General features: G+C 32.9%; 1 protein-coding gene across 1 annotated transcript in view; it reads right to left on the minus strand.

Annotated features, from left to right (window-relative positions):
- LOC124361964 (proton-coupled amino acid transporter-like protein pathetic) overlaps positions 1–15,814 on the minus strand; it is a 69,415-nt gene extending 53,601 nt beyond the window's left edge. The window contains exons 1-3 of the mRNA XM_046816069.1: positions 15,760–15,814; positions 11,670–11,759; positions 4,427–4,528 (exon numbers count right to left, since the gene is read on the minus strand). Coding sequence (XP_046672025.1) covers positions 4,427–4,528; positions 11,670–11,749 — 182 coding nt within the window. The 5' untranslated portion in view covers positions 11,750–11,759; positions 15,760–15,814. The remainder of the gene's footprint in view (positions 1–4,426; positions 4,529–11,669; positions 11,760–15,759) is intronic.
- Between the last annotated feature and the right edge of the window lie 8,663 nt (positions 15,815–24,477).

Raw genomic sequence — 24,477 nt, forward strand, 5'->3', positions numbered from 1 at the left:
CGGGTGCTCCTTACCGTATACTTCTCCAACGAACAACCCGTACTACGGTATAGGGTGATATTTTGGAGATGCAGAAATGATGCATTATAGATGTTTTAAAGCTCAACAACCATATCAAGCAGACTCCATTTTAAATTACATTGAGACCCTTGCGGGATTGGTGGGTTATGAGTGCCCTAATTTTGGCAGAAAGAAACCTAGCCTCTTCACAGTCAGAGGGTCTTATCCATCGTACCCGTACAATACGAGAGGCAGGGCCAAGCTGGCATTTTACATGCATTTCACTACGGGGTAAGAAAAAGGGGTCTTATCTCCTATTCGTGAAAATTCATAATGCCATGACGACTGACATTAAAGTTGAAAATTCGGAACTTGACTTTAAACTTGAATTAAAATCATTGTTTTAGAAATAATGTCATATACAATTAAGGTATCTCTTCCCATAGAACCTTAATAGTGTCAATATGTTTTAATTTTTGTACTGTTTGTTATGTTAACAGGCATTGCTTTGGTTCAACTATTGTACTTGTGACGTTTTAATAGCTTGTAAACTGTGTTTTGAAAGAAATAATGCTTTGATGCTTTAATTAAATACAATACGTAACACTTTTACATTGACCTAATATGATTTGATGAGACCTTATTCACCAATTGATGGAAAGTGTGTGATACATTCGATGTAAATTATACGTATTACACACAAAATATATACATTTTTAAAATGTTATATAAATACGGAATGTTTCCAAATTCTCACTACAACCTTAAGGATGTCATTTCTATTGACAAAGAGAAGCTAAAGACTTAATGTAAACAATGGTCTATCTTTCCTTTTACAGGCTGTCTGCCTGTATATCTTTTATAAAACACAATATTTTTAAAAAAAATTAACGAACGTTAACCAAACTTTAGAAGTTTATTATGTAGACAGATTCTACCAGTAAGAAAGGTTTGGTCGAATTTGCACATTAAATTTCAAAATAGCGATCAATTAAAATGTATAAGTCAAAATCTCACAGTGCTAGTTTTAGAAAAAAATAGCAAATCAACTTTGTTTACAAACTTCATGAACAAATCAAATGATCAAAATGTTTAAATCGGATAGCAAAAAATTTACTTATTAAAAATTTAGTCTAAACATCGCATTATTTCTCAAAAAGATTATTCAACAACGGAACGAATAACAACCAAGAAGGTGTTTTAAATGCTAATTGATTTATACCGTTCTAATGTTGAACTGTTACCTTATTCTGAAGAAACTTGAGCTTGCAAATGCATATGATCGTACTTAATCGTACTTGCACATACAATAAGTCACTTGTAGTCCGACTTCTAAAGTTAAAATATCAGTTGATTTGTCGATATAATTCTAAAAGAAATTCTTTTTGTCATCAATACAGTATTATTATTAGTATTTTCTTACATATTTTAATTTAAATACTTTAATTGGCAGCCATTTATAAATGTTACTGGCAAATTTAAAGAATCTTCCAAACAACAATTTTAAGATGAAACCAATATATGGTTATAGATCACTCTGTTTGTTTACTAATTTCGTTACACGTTTATCAATATGATCGCCCACCCAATGTATAAATTTACAATTTTCTGATTTACGATTATCAAAAAGTAAGGTCCTGGGGAAGAAAAGAACGCAAATCGAGGACCAAAAATCTTTATTTAAAAGAGTGTAAAATATTTCAAATATTAGCTCTAAAGGACGTAACAGGACGCTGCATTAATCATGGTCATTACTATTATCTGTATCAGGTTAAGTTGAATTACATTATCGATGCTTAATAAAAAAAAACAAACGCAGCATAACAAAATTTCATAAAAAAATCCATTTATCGTGGTAACATTATTATAATAGGTATATAAGTGTCCAGTAGATGTGTAACTGTTGTAATAATTTATTGTACCAATTAAATTTAAATAAACCTCCTTAATTTTTTTTTTATAATCTATAAACGTTACTGATTTCGTTAATCTATCGATATCGATTTGTAGTATAGAATATACCGATGCATATCTAAACAAAATCAATAAAAAAATTAACCGTACTGTGAGAGAATATAATCTTAATTGAACACTAATATTCTTTTGTAGGATCCTTGATTAAATTAAACAATTATTTAATTTTTATGTTAAATCTTCATTTCTTTACGAACAAATTTATAAACGTTAATAAATTATATATAGACAAAGTTTAATCAATATCTCTTTTACTTGTTGCTCGTACATCAATGTTAACTTTCTGTAACAAGAATATGTGCAGTTTTACACGGTGACAAAATCGATTTGGAAAATGTTTTTAACACAACGAGTTAAGGGCTAAAGTTTTAGAATGTTATTTTTATACTTATGAGCATGAACATGAATCAAGGGTATCATACTGGCTCCGTCATATGGGAATTTCCGACCTCCCGACTTTTGGAAGCTTCCACTTTCTAAAGACTATGAAAGCTTCTGAACTCGTTATTTTCATTTTCTTGAGCTTCCAGTATATGGGTATTTCTGATTTCCCGATTTCCGGAAGCTTTCATTTAGGCTATGAAAGCTCCTGGACACGTTGTTTGCAGTTTCTAGAGCTTCCATCATATGGAAATTTCCAGTCAGATTGGTTCCAACGACAAACTTGCCTTTGTCACTTACTTGTAGAATGTTAAGGTGCATTAAAAATTAAGGTCAAAATCGTTAGGATATCAAAGGATGAGAAAATGAGAATTTTAAATGGATGGATGTGGATTAAGTTGGATTATGGATTAATGGATTAAGTTTAAATAAAAACACGGAAGTTGTTTAAAAGAAGCGGTTTTCAGGAATGTACAAACTCCCATTTAAAGGAGTATGACAGCTGTGAAAACCGCAACCGCCGCGGATGATTGCGGAGTGCGTTGCCCTAAACGTTGGTCTCGAGATTGCGCCAAGCGTTCCACTGGAAGCGAGAATGGCGGAAGTCATAAGGTTCATTAAATTCGCGACATGTCGGCAGGTGAAACGTTGGCAATCAAAAACCGAATTAAACGACTTCAAAGAGGACAAAGACTCGTGGACTTTCCCCGCGGTTCTCAGAAGCTCTGACGTCACTTCTTGAGCGTCGAGGTGAAGGATGCCCATTCACAGTTGCTGGGTGCCTTACAGAAGTGACTTTGATATCCTTAAAATTCGCGAATTGCAAAATTTTAACTCAGCCCTGAGCAAAGACAGACAACTGAGTTTGTTGTTAAACTCACGCACTGTAGAGCCTTCTAAGCATATCAATAATTTTCACATATTTTAAATCTTCCATTGCCTGTGAATTTTGAATTGAATTGACAAGTGAATTTTTTATACTTTCAGGAAGCCCACCTTAGAGACATTCTTTATATCTCTCATTAGCTCATAATGAACCCATGAACAGAAGGAAAAGCATTAAATTTTGAATATAATGTGTCTCAGATGAATTTTGAACTGAATTTGACAATTGGATTTTTTTGGGAAGTCCAACTTACAGACAAGCCCAACCTTTAGATCTCCGATTGGCTCATCATGAGCCCATGAACAGGAGGAAAGACATTAGCTACCAGAAGGCGCCTTAGATGAATTTTAAACTGAATTTGACAATTGGAATTTTTTCAGGAAGCCCAACTTACAGACAACCTTTAGCTCGCCGATTGGCTTATCATGAGCCCATGAACAGGAGGAAAGGCATTAGCTACCAGAAGGCGTCTTAAATGAATTTTGAACTGAATTTGGCAATTTGACTTTTTATACTTTCAGAAAGCTTGTTGGCCAGTATGTCACCAATGCAAGAGGTGTGAAATATCAAGTCTGAGATATTGAGTTCGAAAGTTATCCTTGAGTCTGGTTTCATATATCGAAAATGATCCCTAAGATATTATGAAAATGATATAAGATATATGTGGTGCAAGTTTATGATATAATTAATAAATTCTGTAAGTTGCTGCCATTTTTGTCAATGTTGAAATTCATCAAAGTTTCTTATATTAAATAAAATTACCTGTATATGTGCCTCAAAAAATAACAAACTATTTATTATGACCATACACAATGCAGTCAAGTCTTAAAACCTTTACCCTTTTCAAAATATTCAAGTTTTAAATGTGCGCAGTTTCAGACTAAAAGAGCGAGTTTTAACTGTAAGTAATCACTTCTTTGTTTGAAGTTTGTTATTGACGATAGATGATATGAAAGGATGATAGGATTTCGGACAATTGTTATATGTCACTAAACGTGTAACACTACGTTTCGAGGATCAAAATCTACCTCCTTCCTCAGGTGTAAAAGTTGTAATATGTAAGTATGTAATTACAAAAATATTCACGACCACTACTGTGCTAACCGAATACAAAGAGAATTAAATGACTTAAGATCTACTTTGTTGTTGAATAATCATAATATTCCAAGCAGAGGGAATACTCACGGTGTGGCATGTGTCATATCTCTGTTGGAGAAAGGATCATAGAGGTCAGGGTCAAGTTTTGACGGCTTCATCGACTTTCCATTTTCGTCAGTCAATTTTAACCTGGAACATGGAAACATAAAAGAATTAGCTCTGGCAAAAACTAACATTAAAGTTCCGATTAAAGTGATAATACCATGCAACATCCTATAACATGATCGGTCTATAATTCAGCTATCACCTAAGTGTAGATTACAGATCTCCACCGTTTTAAGACCTTCGCCCAAGTGGTAGATTACCGTCGAATTAGTAGGCTGTAGTCGAAAGGGGCGTTTTTTACATTTTGGCAATCATGTAACATGCCCTGACCTAGTTTAGAGTATCACTTAACCTAATGACTATCTATTCACTAAGACGTGATACCTCAGGCCTAAGGCTCGACCTTGTCTTTACGTCTGTAGCCCAACTATTAACTCGCACAAAAAAATTTCCCCAGGGAATACTATTTGATTTGGGGTGGATTATATAGAAATGGTACTTGCCTAGCGACTTCCGTTGATCCTTATCTCGATGGAATGTACATATTTGTTACTATAGTACAGGTTTAGTAATAGTGATATTATATTTACAATACGATTCTGAACAGACGAATTAGCAATTAATCGTAAACTCTTTTAGGTCATGCAAGAAGTACAAAAATCTACACCTGACCAAAAATTACTAACAATAGTGAAAAAATTTTAAAATCTAAAAATGTAGACCAATTTATACCTCATTTCAGATAGTCCAGCATTGATTATAGTGACTATAATAAAAATAGGTATTGTATCCTACCGTCAATCCAAATCAACCTAAGTTCATGTGTTGCTACGGTAACAAAAGTCGGCCACCTGCACATACCGCGCTTCAGCCGTCATCGTGCACGATCGTGTTTGGTGTCAATGTGTGTGTGTGTGTGATATTTGTTTATTTATCATATAAGTATGTTGTGTAATTTTATATGAAATCATCCACCACCACGGCTTCTAAAATCCGATGATGGTTTACTGTCGATACATGGCATCGTAGGTACACATGGACATGGATTAGATTGAAGATAGGATAGAAGATTTTTTCTATCTGGAAAGAATTTGGAATCCCCAAACTTTCTCTTATTAATAAATAATATCCAGAATGACACAATTTTAAGGCTATATACCCATATTATATTGTTAATATAGACGGTAAACATATTGGTAAATGTATTCCTAAAGTGTATTAAACCATTTCTTGCAACATACATATAAACATATACCCTCTTTGAGAACTTCCAGCATGATATCTGGAACTTTTTAGACCTTTGGAGAGTTTCGGCTTATGAGAACTTCCAGTCTCTGGAAATTTCCCGGTCTATGGGATCTTCCAGTCAACGAAAGCTCCGACTTCCGGAAGCTTCCGATCTCTAAAGGCTATGAAAGCTCCTGGCCTAGTTTTTTTTCCAGTTTCAAGAGTTTCCATCACATGTGTATTTCCGATCTCTCAATATCCATAAGCCTCCACTCTCTAAATATTACAAAACATTGTGGGCACGTTGTTTCCAGATTCTCGAGCTACCGACATATGGAAATTTGCGACTTCCTGAAGCTTCCACTCTTTTTTTTTAGTTGTTTTCATTTTTTTGAGCTTCCAGTATATGGATATTTCCGACTTCCGGAAGCTTCTGATCTCTAAACGCTATGAAAAATCCTGGCCTCGTTTTTTCCAGTTTCTCGAGCTTCCTTCAAATGGGAATTTCCGGTCAGATTGGCTCCAGCAACAAACTTCCCTTTGTCACTTACTTGTAGAATGTTAAGATCTGTTAAGAATTAAAGTCGAAATCGTAATTATATTTAGGTATCATGCTTACTAATTTCTTTCTTACTTACTATTTTCTTGGTAACCTATAACCAGGCTCCTCTATCACTGCTCAGCTTGTACGGGTAGGTCAGTATTTTTGTTCCTTACCCACTGACTTCTTTATTTACGTTTACCTATACCATTTTTACATTTTTCTTTGTTAGTTTTAAGCAGTCTTGTTGCTGTGTATTGTGTTAGATTATTTACTTTAGTAACTATTATCCCCCATTTAATCTCTGTTATATATTCAGTTGTGAACTTGTTGATTGTCACTTTTATGGATTAATGTACCCATCGTGTAACCTTTCGTGTTATTTTTGTCCTGTTATGTATTATATTTTGTACTATAATTTTATATCTTGGTAAGATTTTCAATTTGACTTTGATTTACATTTGATTTTGAATTTTAAATTTTGGTGCTTATTACAAATTTTTGTATGTGTGGTGTTCAGTTGGTTTTTATCTGTTAAGGCTTAAGTCATTATAAGTAATTATTGTTGGGAAAAAAATAATGCATATGCTTTATTTTAAGCATGTTCTCTAATTGGACACTGAAAACTAAATCATTCAAAAAGTGTATTATTTATACATTGTAAATTTTAACCACCATTGCAAGTATAATACTAAATGGTGAATAAAGTTGATTGAATGGTTGAAATTACTATTGTTGAAGAAAAAAGTCTACACTATCAACAGATTTTTCCTATTCAGTAAAATCATGTAAAAAGAGTCACGGTACGAAATTGCACAAAGAAGATAACTGTGAAGAACGAGGGCAATATGCGTTACAAAAAGTCGGGATTGCGGATGCAAGGAGTGCTCTAGTTGACAATGACAGAGCCGCCAAGAATGCCGACTGTCGGCCAGACCGACCATACATGATGGTCCAGGATCTGTTCCGTGTAGAGTACCTCGGGCTGCACAAAGCACGCGGTCTTGGGTTAGACTGGAAGCCGGGGCTCTCATTTTACTCGTCGATCCTCCAAAAAGAACCGTTGCTAATAGCATCTTGTTGGGTGCTTCAATCGTTTGGATTGTCATTGTATCCAAGGCACACAATATATTATGAAACTTATTATTTTAATATCTATGTGTATGTTTGCACGATATGAAACCTCCTAGAAGCAAAATAAGTTAATGAATAATTTAGTCACAAAAATATAAAATTATCGACCAATAAATGCTCACGACCTACTCAATAATATACTATGTTCACTACCTACTCAATAATACACTATGCTTACTACCTACTCAATAATACACTATGTTCACTACCTACTCAATAATACCCTATGCTCACTACCTACTCAATAATACACTATGTTCACTACCTACTCAATAATACACTAAGCTTACTACCTACTCAATAATACACTATGTTCACTACCTACTCAATAATACACTATGCTTACTACCTACTCAATAATACACTATGTTCACTACCTACTCAATAATACACTATGCTCACTACCTACTCAATAATACACTATGCTCACTACTTACTCAATAATACACTATGCTTACTACCCACTCAATAATACACTATGCTCACTACCTACTCAATAATACACTATGCTCACTACTTACTCAATAATACACTATGTTTACTACCCACTCAATAATACACTATGCTCACTCCCTACTCAATAATACACTAAGCTCACTACACTATGTCCATAATACAAAACTAATTATGAAATTGTTTTAACCTGTTTTTTTTTATTTACAGAAAGCAATTAGTGTGAGAAAACTTTACAGAATCCATGGTTTGTACATACTAGTACATGGTATAAAGTTAAGTTGACGTGCAGAGTGCAGTCATTTTATGCATTAAATAAAACAATCAATTGAATTAAGAAAATAATCATAAAAATATTGGAAACTTCAATTAAATTTGCCTGTTAGAAGTACAGACCTACATATACGAATAACATCCGCCTATTAAAATCAACATATGAGCAACTTAATTGAGTTAAAGAAAACTGGTCATAATGAAATGTGCTGTTAAAATGTACTGAATAACATTTATTAGAGACGTACATAATTTATGATAAATATCATTTTAGTTTCAAATACTTGTAAGCTGCTGAGGTCTAAGTTTCGATGATCATAGTTTTAGGTGTATCATTAGTTTGGAAAAATTATAAATATAATTTTTTATGTCAAAGGGAAAGAAAGTTTAAAATTAGGTGATATCAAAGACATCAATAAATACATATTTTGTAAATGAATATAACAATGCCTTAGAAAGGTTTGTAATACTCGAAGTATTAGTGTATTTACTCTTTACGAATACTAAAAAAGTAGAATAATAGTAATGAAGAAAAAATACGAAGAAAGAACCAAGAATCAATTTGAGAAAATTCGATCATGAACATGTATGTATCCTTCTCTGTGTGTGCGTTTTTTTTGTCAACCAGGGCCTACAACCTTATTGGGGCTATGAAGCCGTCTAGAAGGGCCTCAGACGTGAATAGTATATCCTCCTTTTCCTGATACAACAATGTAAATATCATCATTACACCCTTTTCGTGATTGATCCTTGTCCGTATTCTAAATAACATGTTAATAATATAACAATACAAAACTCAATTTAAGTATAGTAATAATTTTATATGAATTAACTTAAAATAAATAACCAGCGTGCAACGGATCTTAAAATAATAAAAGCAAATGCATATAAATAAAATGTCCTCATATGTAAATTAATAAATTGCCATAATTTCATTAATTTCAGTTTGGGAACCACTAATTGAGATTACTAACACACTAGCGAATGACCCAAGAAAGTGTGAAACAGAAAAAAGATGAAAACTACAGCCAAAAAGTACTTGTTGCTTTCTTTGTTTACAGTTTCTTAATGACTATGGTAGGTTTAAAAATATAACAATATTTCCGGACATTTACCATAGTTATATGTTACAAAACGTATATAACAAACATTCGAGGATTTTCGGATGTTTTTCTTTCACTTCTTTTTATTTTCTTTTCTCCTATGTCATGTTCTAATTATATTCCCACCTGACGAAGAGTATAGATTTCAATCCTCGAAACGTTGTGTTATACATTTTGTAACACATAACATTGGTAAATGTTCGAAATCCTACTACCCTTTCTTGTTGGAGAAACTGTGAATATTAATTTATAATGTTTTTAAGGACTCATGTGTTTCTAAACAAATCCTGTTAAATCTTTTAGATAGAAGAAAGAAAAAATGAATGGTCGGTCTTGTTCTTGTGTGTTGTTGATCAGCTGTACCCATACTTTACACAGTTACGTGTTTTGCCAATGATTACGTTCCGGATTTTGACCTCGACCTGATACTTTTTTTGCACAAAAAGACAATTAGTTCCCATCTGTATTTGTACAACGCTGTGCAACCGGTTTCCTGTACAAAGGAATGATTTAAGGTGTGTTTTTTTTTTCAAGAATAAACCAGCGTTTCTTTTTCTTAAATGCCATTGAGTGCTTTTCGAGGACAAATATATTAATTCAGGTTGAATTAAATAAAAAGTGCTTTTATTCCTTAATTTGACATCCAATTAAAAATGTGGAGCGAACAGCTTCACTGCACAAACGCAAAGAAAAACCGAAACACGTTATTCCTTTTTTGTTGACCATGACTTATCACGTGATCACTTCCTACATGTTTTCATCCATTATAGTTCAATTTGGACAACAAATCTTTAATAGCCTACTGATAGTTTTCGTCTTAATTAAATGCGCATAATTAAATCGTCACCGAGAGTCATACTGAAGTTGACGATTTGAACTCAACGAATCGACTCTAGAGTTTGATGTAATCAATTACCAAAGTGTCATTTCACAATGAAATTTAACTTTCACAGTAAGTCAAATAAAGTGTGTTCTTTCTAATAATGTGGTGCTTTTAGGTACCCAGTAAGGAAACATTTAAAAAAATAGTGGCCTTCGAATAATACCAAAGGACGCTGACGACTAGCAAATGTTGAGGTAGAGGAATAACTTGGTTGATACATCGAGTTTAACTGTGAAGGATGAATGTTGGATTGGGTAAGGCTCCGTTGTCGTATAAAGTTTTAGGGAGCCTAAACATGAAGGAGAACCTGTTGCTGCCAATTTTGAGACTGAAACAGAGAAAGCCTCTCCTCCTTCCAAAGGTATAATAACCGAGATAGCATCCACTATACCTTCTCATGGTGGATGTACCATGGTGTGGGATACAGCCCAATGTCTCCCCTTCACTCATCTTGAATATCTTCTCCCTCCAGACGCCACCTAGGTGACCTTATATGATGAAGTTTAGTAGGAGTATCCATACTAGACACAAAGCTGTTACTTGGAAAACGGTATGACTACAACACAGCCATCAAAGAAATAATTCTCTTCAATTTTATAAGTAAAAATGGCTAATAAGAGAAGGCGAAAGTTGCAAAAATATCAAACAGTTCAGAGAATGGTCATTTCATTCCACGGTATGAAAGCTAATTTATGTATTTTCTCATTTCCAACTTTGCGAAGTTATGGTATATTTACTCTGATACAATTTAGTAGACAGGAATTGAAACTACATCACCGATAGATAAATGTATTGCGTACATGAAGCTATTTTAGAGTAATTATAGTGAACAGATACACAAACATGTCCTATGGTATACATGTATTCAAGATTCTACACCGAACAGAAACATGAACTCGAAATATTGTAAATAGAGTAGTCAACGTGTGCAATATCAAAAACTTGATTTGTTTATTATGTTGATAAGTTTAAGATTAAAGTTTATCTGTGTTAGTTATGATTTTACTCACATTGGCACAACAATACTGTATACATGTTCGTTACAATTTTAACAGCAAGATTTTTTTGGATTGGATATTGTCATAATAGTGAATTTATTTTTTCACTTTTCATTCATCGAGTGATAATGAACCGCGTTATCGTATTTTTTTTTAATTTAGGCAATCAAATCAAGAACCGAGAAGTATGAAGCCATTTGAATTAGAGAGTAAATTATTTTGATTCACTTGCTATTGTGTTGTTAAATATTTACAGTTTGTTGAAAGTTACCTGTGGAAAAGCGAATAATTAGAAATACTTTATCTAATTTTATGGACAAAAAGTTTCCCTCATACTTACTTACTCAGTAAGTATTATACGAGTATTATACGAACTCGTACGTTCGTAATCTCAGTAGTAGTTCAATTATTTGTTATTAAGGGGTACTATACTACATTAGAATACATCTTTTACATTATTATAATTCGAACGTTACTTGACATAATAATAACTGTCTCCAATATTACACATACAATGTATGAAGGTTTCTACAACTTTCCCGCACCTTCTTCTGTTGTTAGCTGAGTACCAAACACTTAGGCACGTATAGCACTGATAAAACATTGTACTCACGTCGATGAGGTGTTGAAAGGCTCGTGTTGAAGGTTGATAACGGAGGACTTCTTGTCCAGCACCATGCCGAGGTTGTCCATGCTGTCGCGTCTGGAAGAAAATGTACTTGTTAACAAGAGCAACAATGGAAAAATTGCAAAATTTATAAATAAGCAAAGCATGAGAGAAAATAAAAATATTCGTGGATAAAGAAAGGTTCTTAAAGTTTTCATTGGCTGAGCGTCAGCGAAGCCTATCACTCGAGGAGCTGTAAAAAAATTAGTTTCTGTTTGTCTCTCTGTCTGTCTGTTCGCACGATATTTCAAAAACGAAATGACCCATGGCCTTGAAAGTTTGCATGGATCTTAATTTCTATACAGGCAACACTGAATTTGATGATGCTGCATGTAAATCCATTGGATTTGGCTCAGCTTTAGCGAATATTTTACGTTGATAATGGTAACTATGGTGGCAACAAGAAATAGTGAAGAATAGAAGGAATAGCGAATAGTGAAGAATAAATATATGAAATAAAAAAGACTTTCACATATGACATTTTTTATTCAAAAATTAAAAACTAATAGAGTGTTTAATAGAAATGTAGCCTCGAAAAGTGTTTTATTATATATATATATATATATATATATATATATATATATATATATATATATATATATATATTAATAAACACATTTTACTATTTTTTATTGTACAATATAGTAGCCTCGAAAAGTGTTTTATATAATATATAATAATAAACACATTTTACCTATTTTTTGTTGTACAATGTACGTTTCGAATTCAATGAATTCATCTTCTGGTACTTGTAGGTTAAGGTAAGAAGATGAATTTCTTGAATTCAAAATGTACATTGTACAATAAAAAGCACATAAAAAGGGTTAAATGGTTTATTATTTTATATTAAATAGAGTGTAATTTGACTCCAGTACACTCTTGTGTTGTAGTCTCCTCTTTAGCTCACAGGAACTTTTATTATTTAAACACTGTTGTGAAATCTAATTTAATGTACACAAATGTGAATGTGTCATATGTTATCTAAAGACAAGACTGATTATAGTGCATGTCCAACCATGGTATTTGACTGAGCGCCATTGAATCCTATCACTCGGTAGGGTGTAAAAATTTCTCTTTTGTCTTCTGCGGAGTTGTCAAAATTTCTTTTCTGTAAGTATGTTTGTCTATCTGTGTGCAGATGTGAGCTATAAATTTGAAAGTTCGTATGCAACCTCAGAGAAACCTAGCATGCGACACGTGGTGTGGCGTACTCCTTGTTTATTAGATAAAAAAAAAGATTCTGTTCATTCATCTCCATTTATCTTCTAAGGAGTGAATGAAAATCTGTTCTTTTCAAGATCATATATTGAACGTAACTGCAGAGCTAGGAAGACCTAGCTTTTATGAACACGTGTTCTAGTGGTTTCAATATCTACCAGCCCAGTGCTGAACTGTTCGGAGGTACGGAACAAGCAAATCTAGGGGCCGCACGGTCAAAGGCGTCGGATTTAGGTCCTGCCCAGAACGGAATTCAACCCGGTTCGGTCACGAAAAAAGAAAGAACAGAAGGCTATAAGCAGCATGCATCACAAATGAGTACCCATATGGTTGCTAAGGATATAAGTATTTTTAAACTCAGTTTTTGCCTCTCCTGGGGAACGTTGGTAACCAGAATTACAGCTATGTATCCTCGAACTAGATGGTTGAAAAATAATAATCACCCAACATTAAGTTAGAACCATAATATGTTCCATTGATTTACACCACGTTTGTAGTCCAGATCTCGTGTTTTTGGTTGTGATATAATAGTATAATTTTGAAGGATAGGTAAAAAATTTGAATCCAATTCAATATATGTAGTACTAATAGGCTTCATGAACATGTAAACAAGCACTCTGGTACTAAAATATAAAAATATTCACCCATAACCACCAAATGAGTTCTAAAGTTATAGCTAAATAGATGTATCTAGCACGACCTTGAACAGTAGTTCGGTGCTATCATACAACAGATAGTAGTTTCGTGACTTTCACATAAAACGAAGAAAATATTAAAAAGACGTAGAAATTTGCTAACCTTGAAATATATCTTAGTGTTTTCTACAACAATCGGTCTGGAGATGTTTCAATTGGAGTTACGAAGTGCATGATAACCTGTTACCTTACAAAATAAAACATGTTTTATCTATACGTTTTACATATTAAACTATAATTGTGTAAAACCTATACTTCCACATGTCAAATAATTAAAAAGTTCCAGGATGGCTAAGTACTTATAAATACAGAATTAAATGTTGTACTATACAGGATATCTTATACAACGGTTTAGTTAAGGGAGCATTAGGTAACACAAAGAGTTTATATAAATTTAATAATTCCAAAATAAAATTATTAAGAATGAAACCTTGTAAAAACAATGAAAGCTCACTAGTGAAATCCATAGCATTTTAATTTGTAATTCAGACAGTTTGTAATATTTAAAAATACTATTTTACAGCCTTCTGAACATCGATTTAGTTAACGTTGATAAACAAACAAAAATTGAAAATTTAAAAATAAACATTACCGTTACAACTTGGAATCCATTAAACTTTATAATTTTGGAAAAATTAAACTACCATAACAAAAACCAAAGAAACAAAAACAGGTTGTGTTTTGCGTAACCGTAAAAATGAATCCCATATTGTTTCATTTTTTGCTTTTGTTTTGTTGACATACTAACCGAGTTTGGTATCTATAGCTTTAAGAGAAGATTACTTTTTAGTTGAAAAAGTATCACAAGAAAAGAGGAATAGAAATGCACAACATATTGAGATTACAAAAACAAATAGCTCCATAGAAGGATTGTTGAAAACCAAGAGCTAATAAATAAAACATGTAAGTTCTTAATACGAACGAATTTTTAAGCCATATTTAGGAAAATATATAAAAACCCTATAACCATGAATATACGAACGTATAAGTTATACCAATTACAGTTGTGTCGATCGCCGACCACCACAAATGGTACCAACCACATGTTTAATTCATTATTACCGAAATATCAAGAGAATTAAAGACTACTTAAAATGGTCAACAAACTGCCCACACCTTTGCGTGGAAACATGTATAGGTTTGTATGTTTCGGAGAAATAACGCTGAAATACATTAAATTTATTTTGTGATTTATTTGGAAAAGTGAATGTTACATTGGTTTTGGTTTGGGGTTGTTTTATTTGTTAATTTTAAATACTAGTGAAAAATAAGATAATGGTACTTTTTGACATGTTGAACGTATTTTTATATGATCTGCATATTAACTATTTTAGCTTGAGTGTCTGAAACTTACAGACGAAAATCTCTTACATTTTGTAATTGTACAAAAATGGATTAAACATATTCTGGAGGATAGATAAAGATCTGACACTTTTTAATATATAACTTAAGTCGGCTGTCTTCAGTTTACCTTGAGTTAAAACTAAAGGTAAACCTAATGGATCCTCCTTATAAACACAAACATCTGTACGAACATAGCCTATACGTAAGCAAAAAGTCATTTTTAATTTATACATTTTATACTTATTAAATACTCTTGGAGCAATTGGAAAATTTGTAAATATTACTAAATAATATTAGTTCTATTAACTATAAATTATTAATAATACAAATACTACTAAATACAAATATGACTATTTTTGAAGGCACCTGATGACGAAACCTTTGGTTTCGAAAAACTTCATCCAAAAAATAAATCATTTGGAAGAGTATTTACATTTAGTACTATTTTGTACTTAATCCAAAAAGTACAAAAACATTTGATATTTTACATCAGAGTGACTATCAAACTATAAAAATATAATAAAAAGACTCTGGATGGAAGTCGAATATATCTTTAAAATGAGTCATCTCCCTTATCGCTACGATCAAAAATAAAGGAGTAATAGTACTTGAGGTTTAACATTGTTCTTATGGTGCTAAAACAAAGATGGCCGCCACTTAAGCAGTTTTTTTTTTAATTTTCCACTATTATGCCAGATAGAGGAATTGTACGGTAAGATGATTTGTATAAAAATTTTGAAATGAAAAGCAAATCAGCCCAATGCTTAACTAGAAGTTACCTTTCCGGACCGAGGGAAAACGTGACGAGGAGCTCGCTCCGATGTACATCCGAGCATCTCAGAGACATCGTGTCAGAATGGCTGTCAAAACCGTGGATAAACACTATCACACGCTTTTTAGATTTATATCCACGACAATTACTAAGCAAGAAATCGAGCCGAGTATGTGTGGGAGCGTGGCGTGTTTTAGACGTCGGATGGGAAGGCGCGAAGTCTTCTACGTAAACTACGTAGTTAGGTATGCGTATATCTCAATTTAACTCTTCAGTCAGAAATTTTATAAATAGTAGATTTTATACAGATTTTATTTTATTCATAAAATATCGCTATATATGTCCACAAAAATTATGAAAGACTAGAATAAATGCTATTCTTCACTTCGGAGGACGAAAATGTTAAGTATTATTTTCAAATACTTTCGCTGTAGCGTAGGAGTAAGGCTTTGGCTCTCTAAACAAGAGGTCACAGGTTCGATTCTTTGGGAGGTCAATGAAATTTGCAAATAGGTTTAGATCCTTTCTCCCTAAAACGTTTAGTGCATCATACCTAAATCCCATTGGCGTATAAAATCTACAATTCATATCTTTGATGATTCAGTATGTACAGCAGAAAGATATTGAAATAAAAATATTATAAAAGTATTAACTATAATTTGCATTTTTCTTAGAATGTCATAAACGTCAGATAATCTGTAATATAACTCGTAAGCACGGGTTTGCCGATGCATACCGTAATAAACTGCAAGCTTGTCATGAGATTCAATTAAAAGTATATAATTATTTTCCAAGGGGTTTATTTCTCGGAATATACGTGCGCCATTGACGGTAAACCTCGCCTTAGACTGGCCTTGACAGTTAAACTACCGCATTCCCACAACTCGGTGAAGGCCGCTTACTTCAAGCCCACTTCTGTGGAGGATGGGTCGGGATACTTCGGCGGCGATGGAATCTTTTTAATTCATTAGAGATTAGGTCAGCTGTTCCATTATACATAAGATGGGTCGGCAAACCTTCGGTGACCTTGGGAACTTTTTATTTCACTCAAGTATGATCAGCTGTTCTATTATACATCAAAGGTTTTGATTTATTATAACGAAGAGTTGGCAAAACCTTCGGTGACTTTGGAACATTTTAAATTGACTCAAGTATGATCAGCTGTTCTATTATACATCAAAGGTTTTGTTTTATTATAACGAAGAGTTGGCAAACCTTCGGTGATGTTGGGACATTTTAGATTGACTCAAGTATGATCATCAGCTGTTCTATTAGACATCAAAGCTTTTATTTTAATATAATGAAGAGTTTGCAAACCTTAAATGACTTTAGGACCTTTTTAATTCACTCAATAATGATCAGGTGTTCTAATTATACATCATAGTTTTTTATTTTATTATAACGAAGAGTTGACAAACCTTCGATGACTTTGCACCTTTTTAATTCACTCAAGTATGATCAGCTGTTCTATTATAATATCAAAGGTTTTGATTTATTATAACGAGGCGCCGGCAAACCGATGTCTTTGGAACTTTTTTATTTCACTCAAGTATGATCAGCTGTTCTAATTATACATCACAGATTTTGTTTTATTGTAACGAAGAGTTGACAAACCTTCGATGACTTTGCAGCTTTTTAATTCACTCAAGTATGATCAGCTGTTCTATTATATCAAAGGTTTTGATTAACGAGGCGCCGGCAAACTTCGATGACTTTGGACCTTTTTAATTCACTCAAATATGATCAGCTGTTCTATTATGCATCTAAGATTTTGTTTTATTATAACGAAGAGTTTGCAAACCTTCGGTGACTTTGCGACTTTTTCGGTAACTTTTTAATTAGTTCAGGGTATTATAAACTGTTATTTTTAAGATTAGAAATTTTTCTATTAGAGGATTACGACAACGGTTATGCGTGAATATCTTGATGTTTCTCTCATTATTTGATGCAGAGAAAATTCAAAACTGTTTATCAGGAACATTTTTTTAATTTTTCTCATCACAATACCTCTTAAATTTTTTTCGTGATATAATGTGCTACAATAATTTTAATTTTACCACTAATTACAAATTCCACTATTTCTATGTTTTAATAACATTTATGGAACGAACTGTCGTTTCTCTAGAATATCCTTGTATGTCGCATAGTTTTAAATAAAATGTGCACATGAATTCTCCAAAGAAGATTTTATTTCCATAAAGTGTATTTTAAATGAAAAGATTAAGTATTTCAGAGGTTTCTGAATCCGGTACAATATGTTCTAAATATTTTAAAATTAGAGAAAATATGCTTCACTCGAATGTTAATGTAGACTGTCCATAAGAATATCTCCACTTAATCAAATATAATCCGTAAACATTGTCTACGTCTATACATTACTTTCGGTTATATCCCTTCCAAAATACTACAGTAAATAGTCTATAGTGAATCCATATAATAAGTGGTAACATGAAATTGTCACAGCATAAATTAGATTAATTTTATCAAGAGCTTCATGTTTAAATCATTCATCTGGTAAAACAAACTCATGAATAGTATACAAGCGAAGATAGCCTTCCTACGCCAAGATAGTGAATGACAGTTCCAAGTAGTGTAGCACGTGTCGTTCTCAAGGTCAACACAGGAGTGACGTATGTCAACATGTAGTCACTAGTCACCGGATTGAGATGCAATAATTAGTATAACATTTACAGGAATCTCCTCACACGTTAATTAGCCCTCCTAATTAGTTTAATTCACACAAGTTAAATCAACAATGTCGGTCAAAATATGGAAATAAGACTTTATCACGTTGAATGTCCAGCTACAGAAATATTAAATATCACACATTAATGCTACCACTTGTATCAATATTATGCATCCCTGGAACATTGACAAGAACAAAATTTGTACACATAAACTTTGAGTATCCTCCTAAAACGTGAATTCATTACACCAAAAGATAAATTTAACGAACTTTCAAAAACCACTGAAGGTTTAAATATAGTTGATGTTGGTTTCAGATGTCCCCAATAAACAATGTTACTAACTTAATTTTTGTTTAAAAAACGTATCTGTGGTTGGTAACCATGGTATTTTGTTCTATTTTTGGAGCGACAGGGGAGTGTGAATATATGCTAACCAAATAAATAGTAAATGTTGAGTTTAGCTCCAGTTCACCTTTCTCTTAGTCCATCGTCTGGAATCTGACTTGACTCCTGGAACTGGAGTCATGTTCGCCAAAGAGATCCGTAAAAAGTCGGCGATGAAGTGGCTCAAAATGAACTCTCTACATCATTTCCGAAACACAAAGACTACCAAAATATAGTGTAATCTAGAGGAATTGGTATCCTCATTGTCAACACTAGATATCTAAGCACGGTGGATTAACCGAGTTTTCCACACATAACGTAATTGTGGGAAGGGTTGACTTAATGTGTATGGTTCATTGAGCTCCAGTTCACCTTCCTCTTAGAGTCAATTCTGTTACAGCGTCATATTCTAGATGGTGCACCAAGAGGAAGGTGAATTAGAGCTACACTCAACATTCACATTTAACTCTTCCCACCATAGCTGCAATTAAATTGTGTAAAAAACGTGTTAAATTTAAGTGTTAATAGTTTTACCATATGGGGAACGAATTTAATCTGTTCCTCCTTATATGAGGAGGATAAAATTAATCACAAGGAATTTCTTTACTTGTGCATAAATATCTGAGTAAAAGCCGAGGTTTGTCAAATTTAGATAGATAGTAAAGAATTTGGATTGTCATGTGGTGTCTGTTGTATTAACAAAGAATACTCGCACTTCGCCACAGTCATTTAAGATACATTTTCTTAACACAAGAAAAAGTGAACACTATTTTATAATTCTAATTGGAGTTGTATGAGTTTATGGTTACTTATGACATTGTCAGGCACGAAGAATGGTTGATGATAATGATAAGAAATCTTTACAATTATATACGGAATGTCAGAAGAGAACGACATGGTTTTTATTTATTTTTTGTAATAATTTCTTTAAAAACGTATTTATTACAAAATAACGTCATTTTATTAAATTAAATTACAAAAAAATGCCACTTCGTTAAGTATTAAATCACAAAAAACGAGTCATATATTAAAAATATAAAACATTCACTTTTGATCTTCATCCGTTATATTTGGATTGAAAATGCCCAAATTGCGTACTTCTAATAGTCATGTAAATTCCTCGTGGAGTAATAAAATTACGTATGCGAGGGTCTTTAGAACATTTTATTAAATTTAATAAGATCTTATTGTCTATGTGTTAAATTTGTGATTTTGTAAAATTATAATTAACTATTTCACTATTCAACTCTAGGATTACAACAGATTTTAAACACTTTATTAATCTCCAAATTCCACATTTTTAATGATTTAGTCCTAAAGGAAACTCGTTAATGGTCTCGAACAAAAATGCGTGTGTTTATTAAAAAGTAACACGTGCAAAACAACACGCCGATAGTAATTTGGAATGTTTTTAATTGTGACTAATTAACGATCAAGTAATTAATTTCATTTAAATCCTAAAACGCGCAGAATAGAAAGAAAATACACTGTAAATACAACAAAACATCATGTGTATCCATAGTATTTGATAACTTAGTAAGTTGTCGTACTCTCGCCAACAAAACGTGTTTTCCGACGCAATAAATCTTCCATCGTAACACCGTGGAAGTTTACGGTAGAGTACTGAACTGAGCTTCCGCTAAATAGACTATTATCCCGGTCGTAAATGTCGTGTAGGTGAGACATCCTATTACAGCGGTCTGGAGTACTATCATGCGTGACCTTGACCTTATCATCGCTACAGGTGAGTGTACTGAACAAACGTTTCCACCTTTCCAGCGCTTACGAACTTTCCACCTCCAATCTTCTCATCTATTAAGTCTAATTGCACACAAATGGAAAGAAAATTACCAGGCGAAAGAGTCACGAGAAAAAAGTATTTGTATGTACATGATGCATCTGGACCGCGAAGGGCCTAGTCTCCATTTTAAGGAAATTATTAAGAGCACGCTGCACTAGTCTTTGTTGATTTCAGCCCATTGCGAAATTATTCTTCCCTTAATAATAAATAAAATAATTATAATTCTATTAAATAAAATTAATCTTCTTATTGAATATACTTTTGACTATGGAGTCATTTAAAAAATAAAATAAAAATGCTTAAACAGCTTTTTAAATGTTTTTATTGATTTTACATTAATAAAACCTTAAAATATTTTGCATTTTATCATCTAAATATTCTAATTAAATAAAACTCGTTTGGGTAACTGTTAATTTTTTTCGACCTTAAGTTTTATTTTTAAATAAAATGTTAAACCTCAATATTTTTACGCCCTTATGTATGTTTGAAATGTTATGGGAGGACGTGACTAGTTTTAAAAATATTATTAAAACGTATCCAAACACTATTTACTTTTTGTGAGATATAAACTTTTTTAGTATTTAATATACAGAATATAAAGTATTTTGTAACTTATTTACCTTTATATAAAAAGTACATTAGTTTTTCATGAAATCAAGAACATCTTAGGAGTTTCCCATAAGAATGGTGTCAATATATGGCCGTGTTAATGTTGTTAGAGGTTGAAAACCACGGTTAACAAAAGTGTTAAAAATACCAAATGGCAAATTTTTGTCAAACACTGAAAATCAACTAAACGTGAACGTGTCAGGCTCTGTACGTACATAGTTAGATAATGTTGATATGACTATAATGTGAAAGGCTAATAGGATTTAATTAGAAAATGTAAAATACCACGTTTCGAGGATTGAAATCCATCCTCTTCGTCAAGTTAGGAGACAATTAGTACAAAGTCTACACTCTCAATATAAACTTTAAACAAAGAAATGACTACTATGTGCCTGTTTTTAAGTCTTCTAAACTTAGACAAAAAAAATTATCATTTGGTATTATTAACCCTTTCGCTACCCTCCTATTCTGGCTGGGCTTAAATGGATTTAAGCTAACTTAGCTGAAGATCTTTTCATTTCTTTAATTAGTGTTGGAATTTTAAAGGTAGCTCTAGGATTTAATAAGGGTACTTTAGTAGTTTCTTAAAAAACGTTTGGTGTCTATAATTTGTGACGAAAGCATTATACTTTTCTCTAAAAATAACTGCCTAAATTGGCACAGAATATCGCCTACTTTGCACTGCACTTGACTGTATCGATAATGACAGTTGCAAAGTATTAATTTGCGAACTACCTGCCAATTAAGATAATAGTTATCATTATAATTGCTCGGGGAACTCTAAAAGTGGACATCATTGTACAAACAGGTATCTACGTTGCATCATCAGCTTGTCAATGACAAGGCGGAAGAGAACAGTGACAAGGCACCCTGCTATATCCGCGACGTCATTGTCAATCAACCGATATTAATTGGACCGCACTTCATTAGCAAACTGTCATTGTAGGAGGAGTCCACTGATGAGCTGTCTCACCTTTTCAACTCCGACACAGTTTCACAGACGTGTAAGACGGATCCTCAAGTTGACCGTGAAAATGTCTAAATTAAGATCAGAATGTATTTAAGGAACACACAGGTGATGATCGTGGCCAACCGTCCCAAGCTGTACAAGCTGTAGATTAAGATAGGAAAATTAAACTTTGCATTGTTTTATATCTTTTAGCGCAAAAGTAGAAATACCAAAATTATGATTGTAGAGCTTAAGTATCCACTGTAGTGTAAAGTCAAAGTCTTTTCTCATAAGAATACATTAAAATACCATGCACTTTTACACTCATATTTTTGATCGCGGCGTTATGGAAGGGGTCTCATTTGGAAATCTTATTTATACGTATAGCTTCTTGTAATTCTTTACATATTTAAATTACGAATTAAAAATTTTGAGAGTTTCTTTTACTGAATTTACCAAATATTATATAGAAAAACTAAAAAAAAGTGTTTCGGTTTGTATTAACTACATCTTTAAAATGTGACATATCCTGTAATGTTACGACTAAAAAAGGTTTCTTGTGGGGAAAAGATTAATGTGGGTCCTACCAAAGCCTGATATTTATGCCACAATGGATGTAAGCAAGTTCAAACACAGAGAGGGTAATTAAAATAAACAATCTGGTAGACGGATAAGTGTCTTCACCCATGCTACAATAAGCTTAAACACTTTGTTTTAACCCGAGTATCTATTCTCTTCAAGGAGAATGGACAGTTGGGATTGTACATATGATCAATCAATCGCATTCATGATTGACCAGGTAGATCTCTAGCTTTATGTTGCTGGTTGCGAAGACATTTATGTACTCCATGGCCTACTTTGTTTTTATAAGGTTTGTCATCAGATAATATTGTTGCACATCAATCGAGTAAGATATAAATATCACTCATTGTCAACATTTCCAAACTATCGTGTGGATAAAACCGGAAATAAGATATCCAGCCGTACAGATAGATTCGATAACAAAGGTCGGGACTATGACAGTTCGACGTCGTGAGGGTCGACTCAGCGAAGTGTTTCAATGACGACATCTGGATTCGATTCCGTGATCAGCTGACCTTGAGAACACAGATCGAGCACTACTTTGACGCAAAGCGCGCCTTGACGTATTTAAGCTTTAAATATGGGCGAAAATAAATTCGAGTCCTTAATAGTTAAATCTGCATCGTTTCCTGAGTCAATGTTTATGTTATCGATGCTGAATTAAATACTAATTCGATGTAGACTTTAACGAATGTCCAGTAATCAGGAGTGGGGTTTTTGCTCCTGAATGCACTAACGTGTTCTATTAATTGATTACAGTAGTTATATAGAACCGGTTTCTACAACCTTTACTTTGCATTAACAAGTTCGGAGAAAACAGTAAATTGCCCATAATTAGCGATTAAGTTAGAAAATTATACGTATTTAAATATTCAAACATGACGTGAAAATTATAACAGAATTTGAACTTAAAATAAATAAATATTCTACTTGTCAATGAAAATGTAAACTCGCTTAATTAGATTTCCCCTCTTTACATACAGAATTAATATTTACTACCTTTAAATTACAAGTAAATTGATTGATACCTGTTACAACGACTATAAACTTGCTTGGAGAAACAGCCATGCTAACAAGGTTATGGAGAAAAAGGATGTAGGTTACCATGGTGATGTGGGCCCAGATTTTTAGTTAATTATTAAAATCGTATTTATTTCAGCTCTTTTATTACGAAAAACGAAATTTGTAATAAAAGAGCTGAATAAATACCTTTAGAGGAGCCCTTGGTACCGCCGCAACCAAACTTATTTTGTTTGGCAAAGTAACAATTTCTTCACTGATACATAGGGAAATATTTATTAATTGCCGTTTAAAAGATCTCAATACCGTTACAATAAACATAGCCCTTCTAAAATTCAGAGCAGTTAAATAATAAACTGAGTGTTAAATTATTAACAATGTCTTAAATTGTTTCAAAGATAGGTACTACTCCCTTATACATTATAGACAAATTATAAAATACATGTCTCTATAGAAATTCGGATAACCGCAACATCCTCACATATATTTTTAAACTTTAATCTCAGTGAATGTTATAGAAATATGAAATTATTTGGATTTTAATATTCAGCTATTTTCAACATAGACGGTTCATCTCACACCGGAGTGACCAATTGGGAGTGCCGATGGCCGAGTGGTCTAAGACGCTGGACTTTGAGTCTGAGTTAGAGATAGCGCAGGTTCGAATCCTGTCTGTGACCGTTGCACTTTTTA

This window comes from Homalodisca vitripennis, chromosome 5 (genome assembly GCF_021130785.1).
Source record: "Homalodisca vitripennis isolate AUS2020 chromosome 5, UT_GWSS_2.1, whole genome shotgun sequence".
NCBI classification, from domain to species: Eukaryota; Metazoa; Arthropoda; class Insecta; order Hemiptera; family Cicadellidae; genus Homalodisca; species Homalodisca vitripennis.